Source organism: Trachymyrmex cornetzi, unplaced genomic scaffold, assembly GCF_001594075.2.
Source record: "Trachymyrmex cornetzi isolate Tcor2-1 unplaced genomic scaffold, Tcor1.1 scaffold125, whole genome shotgun sequence".
NCBI classification, from domain to species: domain Eukaryota; kingdom Metazoa; phylum Arthropoda; class Insecta; order Hymenoptera; family Formicidae; genus Trachymyrmex; species Trachymyrmex cornetzi.
The window spans coordinates 419,948-432,900 of NW_017295817.1; the positions used below are offsets into that span (position 1 = coordinate 419,948).

At 40.1% G+C, this 12,953-nt stretch overlaps 1 protein-coding gene across 1 annotated transcript; it reads right to left on the reverse strand.

Annotated features, from left to right (window-relative positions):
- Positions 1-11,146: 11,146 nt before the first annotated feature.
- LOC108770343 (uncharacterized) lies at positions 11,147-12,549 on the reverse strand. Its single transcript, XM_018521891.1, has 3 exons — positions 12,513-12,549; positions 11,460-12,258; positions 11,147-11,244 (listed from the first exon to the last, which is right to left on the reverse strand). Exons 1-3 carry the CDS (start codon positions 12,547-12,549, stop codon positions 11,151-11,153), a joined length of 930 nt encoding a protein of 309 aa, XP_018377393.1. The 3' UTR covers positions 11,147-11,150.
- Positions 12,550-12,953: the final 404 nt, after the last annotated feature.

Below are 12,953 nucleotides of genomic sequence, written 5' to 3' on the forward strand. Positions count from 1 at the left end.
TTTTAATAATATTACATTTTTATTGTTGTTTAGTAATGCTCAAGTTTGTCTGCAATATATTTTCGCAAAAATCACATTTAATATGCATTATTTCGTTTAAAAATTTGTCTAATTATTTGCAAATATATATTTTTAATTCATGCTCGTAAAATTTTACTGATGCGATACTCAAATATTTTTCGTGTGAGTTTCTTTAAAATTATTTAATTTAATTCAAATAACATACGTTATCTCTCTCTCTCTCTCTCTCTCTCTCTCTCTCTCTCTCTCTCTCTATTTATTCGAATTCATGACATTGAACTTAAAATGATGAGTATATCCTCAATAAAAAACAGACTCAACATTTCCATTGAAGATACGGAAGCGTGTATTTCGCGAGCCAGGATATATCTTAACACTCTGCTCTTTGAGGATAGAGATTTAAAGCGTGAGATTATTCGAAGAATTTCACGCATTACAAAGACTGCCGCGCTAGGCAAGAAACAGGATCGGAACAAAGTGGAGTACAACGATGATAGTTCAACAGCTGGGAGATTGGCCTTAGGGGCACAATATATATGGGAACGGCGAGGAATTGCTCGTCGAAAGGAAGAATCGCAATAGAAGAATCGCATTCGAAAATCGCAACAATTTTTGAACAGATCGAGATATACCGTTCTCTCGTCTATTGTATTATAAATCAAACTTTGAATATTTGAAAATAGTCGAATTATTCGAACCCTCGAATAATTAATCCAAATATTTAGCGAGATTTCTAATTGGAGTTGTTTCGATATTCGAAGTGTTGGAATAGATTACAAAAAAGAAAAAAATTAAAATTTAAAGCGTTTGATTCAAACTATTCAAAGCATTAAATTTAAATATCTAATAGCGGATTCTATTAAACGCACTCAATGCGCACTGGTGCACATTAAAGCCATAGTATACAAATTGTTGTAAAGATATGTGTTTATTATAAATTGTTGTAAAGATATGTGTTTATTATAAATATAAAAATCGATTAAACTGTGAAATACTTAAGACTAGTTAAGACACTTTATTATGTATCGTTTGATAAGATATTTTATATATAATTAGAATTTTTTTATTTTACATTTAGATTAAATCAGTATAGAATGGTTTTAATATCCACCAATAAACAGTAGTATGTCCAATTGAATTCGCTATGGAAAATCCAAATATTTCGAAAAATTACAATTTTTTGTATATTATATCGTTTGCTTATTAAAATTTATCAATTTTGTAAGCATTTTATTCAGATGCTTAATTAACATAAAAATGTGCATATTATAAAATTTTTTAACAATGATCTCGTATATTTCATGTCATGCTTTTTTAGTATCTACTTGATTAAAAAATTTTACTCTTCAATATTTTCTTCTTTTGTAAACAACAGTGATAATTGACGAGAATAATCGTAATGTTCAGTTCCGCAGGCGTGTAATAAAATACGAATTGACAATTATTACATGAGCTATATTGTGTTAGGAAATCGATCAGGCGAGGCTTGACATTCACGTCGCGATAGTTGATTGCAGTGTTAATTTATCGGTTTATAATCGCGGCTACACTACTTTCTGATATTACGGGATATTTGATCAACTGCGTGCGGTGTATCGCCTGTCGATCGTCGTAAGATTTATTCGCAGATAACTGTGAAACGGGAAGTGACTCTGACTACGGACGGGGTCACGAATTAATTGATTTTCTCTGTGACAAAGTTACATCACACACAGAAACAACAGTCGACGGGTCGCAACTTCGAAACCGATTTGCAGATATATGTATCTTCTATCCGTTCTCCCTCGCTTAGCTTGGATACACGAACATCGCATCGCTGTAATACCTGCTACACATAGTCGGCACATCACATATCGATCCCTACGAGCGATTTGCAAAAAAAGAGGAACTCTTGGGGCGCGTTTAAAGCATATTCTCGTATCATGTAGTATCAATCGGGACAATCGCGACAGCGAGGTGAAAATTTTTCAACGATAACATTAATAGTCACCATTATTAAAACGATTTAATACAGTTGTAGATAAGTATCGAGTATCTTATGTAGTGTTTTTACGTAGTGATAGGCAAACACGTGCTATCTAGCACTATATATAACAACTTGCAATCAAGGGTCTAGGATATCTCATAGGATTTTATAGCCTCAGCATAAGTATATAATGGATAAACGGTAAATTAAGCATCTAAACGATGTGCACGTCAGCTGTCGTTAAATATAACGTTCTAGTACTAAAATCATACAGACGGTTCTTGCAACTCACATATCCACACAAACACAATCTTATAGAAGAAAAATCGATGTACATAGTTCGATAAAACTTTTGCTATCGGTTCGACATATCGGCCCGACAGAGTAATTTCCGATTGTACTTTTTCTAAGTTTCGAGTCATTTTGACAGCTGCCCTGTTTTTAATCAGTCCGCTTTTCTGCGTTATATGACAGCACGTTCACGCGCTCGGAAATTGCACGAATCGCTGATTTTCCGTCGCTCTGACATTTTAGTTACAAAAAATTGTACGTTCTTAACAGACGTGACTTTTTCACGCGCTTTCGCGATGTTCATCTTATCGTTGGGAACTACTGCGGTTTTTCCCCTGTTTTTTTCGTTGGTCCGATTGATTGTACGATCTATTGGTTACACGCAAACCGCTTAACGTTTTTACACGAGTCGCGGTAAGCACACCCTTCAATTTAGCGCGGTAAGTAGTGGATCACCCTCGTCTAACAACTTAGGGGAGTGTTATTCGTGCTAAGAAATGCGCAAACTTCCAGGTCATTAACGACAGTTTTGAAGTATTACGAACAAGGTAGAGCATCTGAAAGTTTTTTCAAAGTATTATTCGTAAATAGTATGATTCGGTACAATTCTCCCATTCTACAGTGTCATGAATTGAGAAATTAAGACAGACATCTGGTACTTATCCGAGAAACAATATTTTATACTGATTCGCGGCAAACGTCAATGCTATGATATTCCCCATAATAATAATCCCTTCGCACTAATCTCTGAAGTTATTTCCCTCCAGTAACGAGCATCAACGAGTAGTTTAAACGCGCTTAACGCGCTCCATTTTCTCGTGTTGACGAGAGTCCACACATGCTGGAGTTTTAATTTCGTTCATTAAACTACTTGTTATGTGTGCTCTCGCTAACGTCCACGTAATAACGTGCTTGAGATATTCCCTGACGGTACGCCCATGCACAGGAATGAAGCATGATGAACTTGAAAGGGACTGGGTTGACCGGTATGCATTCGAAAATAGACAAGCGTACCTCCGCATTCTATACAAGAGCAGTTAACCGAACAATATAAGAAATTCCAGGCTTGGAGTTTAAGGCAAACAGTGAGTAAATTTAAAGCTGATATGAATCGATATAAATAATCGATGACAAGGAAAGAGTTTTTAAACATCGTTTTACCCCATAACTAATTTTGTGTATCGAGAAGTTATTCATATTAATTAATTATTATTATTTTCCTCAAATTTCTTATTCTAAAAGAAATTGTTAATCTGTCAAATTATGTAATTTTAATGAATCTACAATTTTAATTTTGCAACTTTTTAATACGTCCAAAATATTAAAGTTGCCGCGAAAATATCATGCTTCTTATTTGCGAATGCATAAAAAAATACGTATGTAAACTTGATATAATTAAAAAACATAATATATAAATGGAAATTTAATATTTGCATTAAAGAAGTAACGACTCAACTGGTAGGAAAATATTAGCAATGAAGATGAGTGAATGAAAATGAGATGCCATGCGAACGCGACAAGTTTCTCAAGTATAACGTAATATTATTGCTGAAAATAAATTTTCGATGGCTATTTAGAAATATGAACGGAAAGTTTTATAGTGAATATCAAGGATGCGAATCCATCGCGAAGTATCAAAGTATTTCCGGTGTACTTATTTTACGATATAAGCTATCTATACGACGGGATCAGCTCGTAGGTTCGAAGTTTCTCAATTGCGCGCAGATATCGGAATCTTGTGTTTTACTGCTGGTCATGAGCGAAGCTAAGTTTAGCGATTCGAGCACCGCATCAAAGCTTTCAAAACGACTTGATTTTCGATAACAGAGGTGACGTCATTTGCTCGCAGGCCTCAACGGGATAGGATGCACTTTACCACGTTCTTTGGAATCTTAGCTCGCTGTCTTTTCGACGATATTGTCACATCAATGTTATTATTTCGCGACAGTTGAGAGAGAAATAGCTCTACATCTACATCTAATAGTAAGTTGCAGTGCTTTTGAAGAGTATCGTGTGAAATGTATAATATAGTTTGAGTATTGTTTCTTAGAAGTCATGTGAATACTTCATATTATGTTATTTATATGCTAATATAAATCCTGTATGTGATGTTCCTACACACGAATCGCTACACATTCTTGACGTTGACTTATGCAGTTTTGTTGATTGTTGCGGAGAGAAATCAGTTCATTATAGCATTATCAGTTCATAATAGCGTTATCGTGTATGGCGAAATTTTATTGTTTTCTGAATGATCTCTTTCTTTCGCTAATTGATCTTGCGAAGTATTCGTTTTATCATTAGTTCTTTTGATATTATCTTGATCCATTATAAGCGGATCATGTTGGAAGCCTGGACTAAAACCGTACTAAAGCCTTCTCAGCAATATGTCATCAAATAAAAGATATGCTATATAAAGAAAATTAATCGATAATTTTATTTTTGATAAGTTTAAGCCTCTTCGAAGACTAAGCTTGAAAATTGCCAATTATTATAACTGTCACATAAATCTATAATCGTGTTATAAATCATCCTTTCTAAATCCTTTTAAATTCAATTCTCTCCCTCTCCTATCAAGTCATTGAAGCCGCAAAAAATCAACGTCACGCAAAACATGCAAATTCCTGTTAGAAGTTATGACCGCCATCTACAATCGTTCGTTGTTCCAATTATACGAAAAGTCGGCAATTTTAGCTCTTTCGATGCGATTGTATATAATTATTATTTATTATCTCTATAATAAAGGGAGTAATAAAAAAGAAAAAAGTATTTGAAAAATTTTTGGCAAGTGATATTTGAAGTTAAAAATCATATTGATCGACAAACATAGTGTAAAACTAAACAAAACGCGATGTTCTCGGATAAAATAAAGTAAAGTTTGAACAAAATTTTAAGAAGATAGAAAGAATGAAGGAAGAAAGGCAAGAGAGATGACACACTTAAGAAACAATAGTGAGAAAGAATTTATCTGAAATTTGACTAATATCAGAGAATCAAAAATTAAAAGCTACAGTAACTACAGAAGTAAAGATGTTTTAAAAAAATATTTGGACAGGGGAATGAAATAATGTACTAACAAATATAATATATAACAGAATCGAAAAAGGAAGTATATAAGAAAATATTCTTATTGCTTATATTGCATCTCATAGAAGATATTTTTTAGTAATTTTTTACTTATTAAATTTTTCTAATATACACTTTAGCTATAAATAAAAAGGTATACACAGGTATCTGTTTATATTTAAAAAATTTTTTTAATTTAAAACCAGTTTTTCAATCTAATCATATCATATATCATATATCATCTACAGTATATAATATTACCGAAATCGTGATTGTCATTCGCACCGAAAGAGTTAACGTCATCGCTTGCTAAAGACCAACTACTATCAATCTCGCCCACTCTCCTCGCCCCAATGACGGACGGTGTACAATGTGTCTGCCACGCAGCAGATGTGGGTAAGTTGATAGACAATATAGAAAGAGTCGGTGATGATCCGGAGAGGGGAGGGTGCCCCAGGTCCTGACCGGTTGATAACGATAAATGCCATAACGATAAAAACCATAACTTACGGATGAGAGACGCGCCGGTGCAGACTCCTCATGGACATGGCTCTGTTTTTGCTGCGACTCGTGGTGGTAGTAGTGGTGGTGGTCGTGGTGCTAATGGTGGTGGCGGTGGTGGTCGTGGTGGTGGTCGTCGTCGTCGTCGTCGTTGTTGTCGTTGTCGTCGTCGTCGGCGTCGTCGTAGTCGTCGTGATCGTGGTGCTGCCCGTGGTCACCGTGGCCAAGCCCGGGAACGGGCTGGCACTTCCGTTCGGCGTGGCGCGACGTGGCGCAGCTGCCGGGGGAGCGTGGGGCTCCCCCTGGGCCGCCACGACCACCGCCGCCGACGTGAGGCCCGCCGAGGTCGCCAGGCCGGTACGCCGGAAAGGGCCCGAGGTAGCCGCTAATCGGCGTGCTAATCTGCGGGCGAGCCGACGGGCCAGGCGCGCCCCTGCGGCACCGGCACCCACGCTGACGGCGTTTCTGTGCCACCCCCCGTGTCCAGGGGGTGGTACACACACTGGGCTCGGTTACCGCACCTCACCACTACCGTTCCTCTCGCACTTCCTCGCACGTGGCCTCGTCTCCTCGGCTTTCGTCTGTATCTTCGTTTTTTGTTTCGTTAATAGTCGTTATTCACCGGCCACCCCCGAGCCTGTACGTCTCGGTTGCGATTTCATCAATGTTCGCCCTCGGTCACTCGGTTATCAGACGAATTCTTCTTCTTTTAGCGACGAACGTTGCTTGGTGCGTGCATTTCAGGTGCCGCTGAAACATGTAAAATGGAAAAGGAGTATAATAATAGACAGTATGAAAATGAGGGATGCAAAGGGAGCACGTGATTAACCATACCGCGAGCGAATTAGGCAGGGTAGTACGAATAATTAAAAACTACATAGTTCTGACCTATTTTATCCTAAGTAAGGTAGCTGTTATTAAAATGATAAAATATATGTATATATTTATTAAATATTAAGATATAAAAATTTTAGTATCTTTTTATATCTAAATCTACATTTTTGGTGGATTCTTGATCACTATTAACATTATAATGTCAAAATCCATTTTATTTGCATTTGAAAAGCAATGTTGTCCGTTATCTACTTTTAATATCTTTAGTATGAAATTTAGAGTTGCGATTATGCAAATTTGAGAATCACCGATACCAGCGTACTGCATGTTACGGGACAATAACAAAGATGAATGCAGCAATAAAATAGCCGCGAATTGGAAAGATATTAGAGCCTGTACATATAACGTCGAATAACGTCACAAAATTCACCGAGTTAACAAATGTTTACGATACTTTGTCGATTTAGCATGACACCATGTTTGAAAACCGATCGAGCCGTATAGTCGACCGAAGTCACTTTGCGAAATAAGCAATAAATATGTGCGCGTTGAATTTTAATGCGCGACAAACTTGACAAAGGAGTTTGTCGAGGGTACGTCGCTTGTTTACTCCTATCGATACGAAAATCGTTATCGGATCGGTTCATATGGAAATGTTGCGATATTCAACTCCTGACATGTAATCAAAACGAGTGCATCGGAAGATGAAGGAAGAATATCATCCCGACCGTGTGTTTTGTGTAGAGTTCACTATCATCGGACTACTTCCTTGATTAATGCGGCAAGTAAAATCGAGGATCGTGGGGTGTCGTTATCCCTCTGGCTGGTATCAGACGGAAAGAAGCACCGGAAACGACGGTGCTCTCTTTATCGTATAGAAATTTCACCGTTCGTATTAAAGATGGTGGACCGTGGCCCTCGTTAAACTTTAAATTGAAAAATACCGTCGGGTATATCGCGTTATTGGAAAATTCTCTCTGCGCGAGCGTTCGAGAACGTTTCTCCCCGCGGTGTGTTTTACGTCGCGAGACAAAAATCAGATTTGCGAATATTCTGCGCCCGAACTGCGGCCCACGTGTATTGGATTTCACGCATTGAATATCTGATTATAATAAGCACGCGTGAGGATTGAGTCGTCGTGAAGCGCAGTTGAGGCCACATTACTGCAACTGCTCTTAGATAACAATCGCATTGCATTACAAAAGTGTGATTTTAACGAAGTCGAGGCTTCGAAGGATGAATGTCCCAAATCTTTTGTATGAATTTACATGGCTTAAATTTTTCTTGGACCATTCTAAAAATGTACGATATTATTTATTTTAATATAAATAATGTAATTTATTTTTTTTTCTTTAATTTATATCGTGAAATTTAATTATATTATGAACAGTTTTATCTTCCAAGAAATGTGTTATAGAAAATTTTATTATTAGCTATTTAAAATTAATAAAATTGTCAATGAGAAATATGAATTAAATAATTATGACAATAATTCGTGTACTCAGCTAATTATGTTGTAAGAAATGAATTTTTATTTGCAATAAAGTGAAGTGTATCCTTCATTTTAGAATATTCGAATTCTGCTGATACCGTCAAAGTGGATAAAAACTATTATAGTTGATGTTATGCGACGATATTTTTTAATTAAATCTTTTTCCTTGTTTTTGAAAATTTAAAGTGATACAAATAATTCTATGTCATATACTCGAGAAAAATCCGAAAATTCCGTCCAGTTTAAGTATTACATAATCTGGTAGTGGCAAGCCGCCCTATTTTCGTCACGTTGCTTTTATGTAATATTCATTTAATGCTCGGAGTCAAGTATTCAGTGTCAGTAGTCACGGTAGAAGTACCTACGAAATATTTGCGATTCCAATGTCGGATATTCTCGTGCATGTTTAAATAAATATTTCGACTAAAACTGATGTTGAACTGGTCGAGATGCTATTTGGTTTAATTGATACCGAATGAAAAAAAAAACAAACTAAAATACAATCATTTAACAACAACCAAAATAAAAACATCTTTAGAAATTAATCGAAATTAATTGTTAACAATTGCGATAAGTACGATATTGCGTTTGAGTTATTGAATTTATAATTTTGTTTTACAGCATTCCAAAAAAAACGACATTCTTTAATAAATTCAGATATAATAACATACGATTTATATATGATAGTTATTAAAGCAAAAAATAGCTAAATGATTTTCTATTTAAACATAAATTTAAATAACACAACAAATACACACATACACACAGGCACAACAGAGATGTAGCAATATATTTATATAGATTCTCTCAATTGAAAGTCAATATATAATTTTCAACTAGTATAAAAAATATTTTCAAGTATATAAAATATAACTTCAAGTATATAAAACATATTGCTGTCATAAAAATAAATTTATATCTACAAAATAAATATAAAAAAAAATTAATTAATTGATGTTAAATTTTAATGTAGAGTAAAATTAATACAGTACAATTTTCTGAAATGTCAGCGCATATAAATCATATATTTTTATTTTTAATTTAATAAGTATAGTAGTGGGCGATGCAATATATTTTAATTTTCCCCATCTGTAGATATTTTATAAAAACAATTTTTCGATCAAATTTTTGATCAAATTTTTGTAGTATTAAAATGTTAGCTCGCGAAAATAAAATGGTATTTATTTAAAGTTTGATAAAAAATTAATTATTTCTGTTAATTCGCGATAATTAATTAATTTATTTAAATTTTATCAATATAACTTTTTTATTTTTGTCAACTATTTTTGTCTATCTAATTTTTGTATCTCTTAGCTTTCTCATTTAAAAAGAATCTTTATGCATCTTCTTCGAATCTATTGTACCATTTGATATCGCACAGTAGATTCATATTTGTTCCTGAAAGAGTATCGATTAGCGAGCACTTGGTACTTTCTTTTGTATAAATACGCACCTGGCGATTTATCAGGATACAGTGGCGAATGAAATCCCGCATCGGCGGTGATTCGTCATCCCGTCCCGATCTCCCTCGTCCCTGCGCAGCCTGTGCAGGCGCAATTATAAGCCGGCGCCCTCTCGGCGTTGTCGATGGTGAGATCGGATAACGGGTCTCAGATTATATCAGTATATCACAGTCCGCGGATCCGACGTGCGAGCACCGCGATCAACCATTATTATCCCGATCGAACACACTCGCGTCGCGTGCCGCACTCCTCGCCATCGTGCCTCGCATCGCGGCGTTCGTTCATTCATTCATGCTCGGCCCGTGACGGTGGTACCCCGTGAGAGCGCACGTGGGTGCCTACCCACCCCTCCCGCGATCATCACTTCGTTATATATCATAATATCACAATGGACGATTTTGTTTGTTAATAATCTCCTGGCGTTTACGATACGTGGTAATAACCTTAAGCTTAGAAATCACAGTCGCGAATTGATAATGGGTCCTCATGCGTGCCCCCTCGCGCGGTATATCTCGCGACGTCCTCGCCACGTCCACGTCGTTCACTGGGCATACTTCCGTCTTTTCAGCGGCGACGGCCTCGACCGAGAAAGAAAAGGAGCCGCCGCTCTCCTTTATCCCTTCCTCTCTGGAGATCTTCTCTATCGTACTCCGGCGACAACCTTCGCGGAGTCGATCAACGCGCTTGCCTCCACGCTGTCTGGGATTTCTGGGACTGCGATGACGATGACACGGAGCTGGTATACGAGCTCACCGGTTGTTTATCCCTCTCCTATTGCGGATTGCTGCGGACGGATTACTACGTCTTCCTATCCTCTAACGGGTCCGATCGCCGATCCCGACCTCCGACTCGGCGGCGTTATCGATCATCCTCGCGCGTATGTTTCCCGGTCCCCCCCTACGGATACTTTCCTCGTCCGACACACAGGGACTCGACTCTCCACCCGAAGTGTGCGATGCGCGTCGGGGATTCCTCTCTCTCTTTCTCTCTCTCTTTCTCTCTCTCTCTCCCTCTCTCTCTCTCTCTCTCTCTCTCTCTCCACACACTTTCCACTCTCGTCCTTGACTTCTCGTTCGAGGGATAAGGGGAAGGACTACCACTCGACGTCGTCGGGCCGTCGAAGGACGCGACTGGCAAATCGTATGGCGACTGCTACCGATTCCGTTGCTGCGTCGCCGGGGATTGTCCGTTGTCGCAGCTCCCTGTTGTGTTTGATCGTTGCTGCTACTACTGTTGACTCCGATCGACGACGGCTCGTAGTGCTCGTACTGCTGTCCGCGCCGTGGCGCGTATCCGCGCGCGAGCTCTTCCGCGATGTCGGCTTCCTGGGGGAGCGCGCGGCGCGCGATGCCATCGTCCTCCCCGTGCCTGTGCCGACCGCCGACTGTGTGCCGGCACACACGACCACCAGGATCTCACGAAGACGAGGTTCGCCTGGCCTGGACTAGGCGCGTGCTCTCAGTAGTCGCTCAGTATCGCGACGTAGTGACGCGACACGCGACTTTCTTCCCGGATCCTAATGCTGGGTCGTACCGGTTGACCATTGTCCATCTCCTCCTCGCGCCGATGATGTACCCGAGGTTTGCCATAGTTCTGTTCCTCTCGTTGCCCTGATAATAATATGGAGTATTGACAGGCGCCGTTCTGATAAGTTGGAGTATATAGTGAATCCGTACAAGGTGTGCAAGGTATTTGAGAAAGGATTGAATTACAGGAGAAAGAATCTTTTTGGTGTCAGCCAAGTACTCTCGTTAACGTTCGTCTCGAAGAATCATCTTGAATTCTCAGAGCGTCATCACGAGTCTTTATGCGATGACACGTTTACCTTCGGTGACGATGATGTAAGTTCAATCGCGACGTGCCGCTCTTCTTCCGTTGCACTCTCACTCGATCGTGACCGCTCGTCGTCGTCGTCGTCGTAGTGGATGCGATCGCATCATCGCGCACTGTTCGACGTCGCACTCTCACAGCGAATGGAACGGGATCCTGGTGGTCGCCCCGCCGAATCCGCTCGATGACACACGGCTCGCGTGATGGTGACACCGTCGTCGTTTCGTCGTAGTCGTGGTCGTGGTCGTGGTCGTGGTCGTGGTCGTGGTCGTGGTCGTGGTCGTCGCCGTCGTTGTCGTCAACGTTGTCGTCCTTGTCGCTGTCCTCGTCCTCGTCGTCGTCGTCGTCGTTGTCGCCGGGAGGACTCTCTTGTATCGCTGTTCGATTATTGATGGAGAGACGTCGTCGTCGACGTCGTCGTCGTCGTCGTCGTCGTCGTAGTCTAGGGATGACTCGGTTCGAACGAATACCGATGAGCAGGGTAGATAGACAGGATTCTACCGGGTGGCGGCTGCGATTCTTAACGAGGGATTTCGTCCGCCGAGTGCGCGACTCGCCGACAGCGATGATGACGACTCCGTGAATCGAGCGCGGGTGGAAACTGGCTGCTCGACGTCGGTTGGCCCCGGCTGGCGAATACCATACTCCGAACGCCACATTCGGTACCACGGTCGGTCCTCCTCCACGTTCCTCCGCCTCTCGCGCAAGCTCTCCTCTCTCTGTCTCTCTCCCCTCTCTTTCGCTCACTCGATTCTTCCCTCTCGAGTTTTGCCAGGCTTTCTGTCTTTCTTCTTCTCACTACCCACGTTTCTTCTTCCTTCTTTTTTTTCTATTTCGATTGATGTTTTCTTCTGGTAATCTTTTTCACGACTCTTCTTATCTTACGGTTTATTCATCACTTTTCTTTTCTCGTTTCACAGCGCTCTCTCTCTCTCTCTCTCCGTCTTCTCTTTTCCCACTTTTCACCCCTTTCTTGCTCTCTCTCTCTCTTTCATCCGCCTCGCCCACTTGCACTCTCTTTCTCCTGTCGTCCTCTATCGCGCGCTACCTCGTCGCACTCTCCGCCTATCGGAATTCCCAGTCATCTCCCGACCTCAACACGGGACGCGAAGCAACTACCCTTTTTGCTGCTACTACTATGAAAGGCGACGACGGTGTGCACCAGCCCTCCGCTCGCCCTTATCGATCACGACGCATGCCGCACGGATTTGCAAAGTACCTCGTCCCCTCCAATTTCCACCAAGATGAAAAAGAAATTTCACTGTTCCCTCCTGCTCGTTCTACTTGTTCTTCCATGTGTGAACACGATGAAAGAACGAGACGCACACGGTGGTGGTACCACGCATGGGGGCGGAGGAGAGCAAAGAGCGTGCGCCGTTATATATGTATATGTATATATATATATATATATATATATATGTATGCCTATCTGTCTACCTGTCTGTCTATCTGTCTGTCCATCCGTCTGTCTGTCTGTCGGTCTAGACTC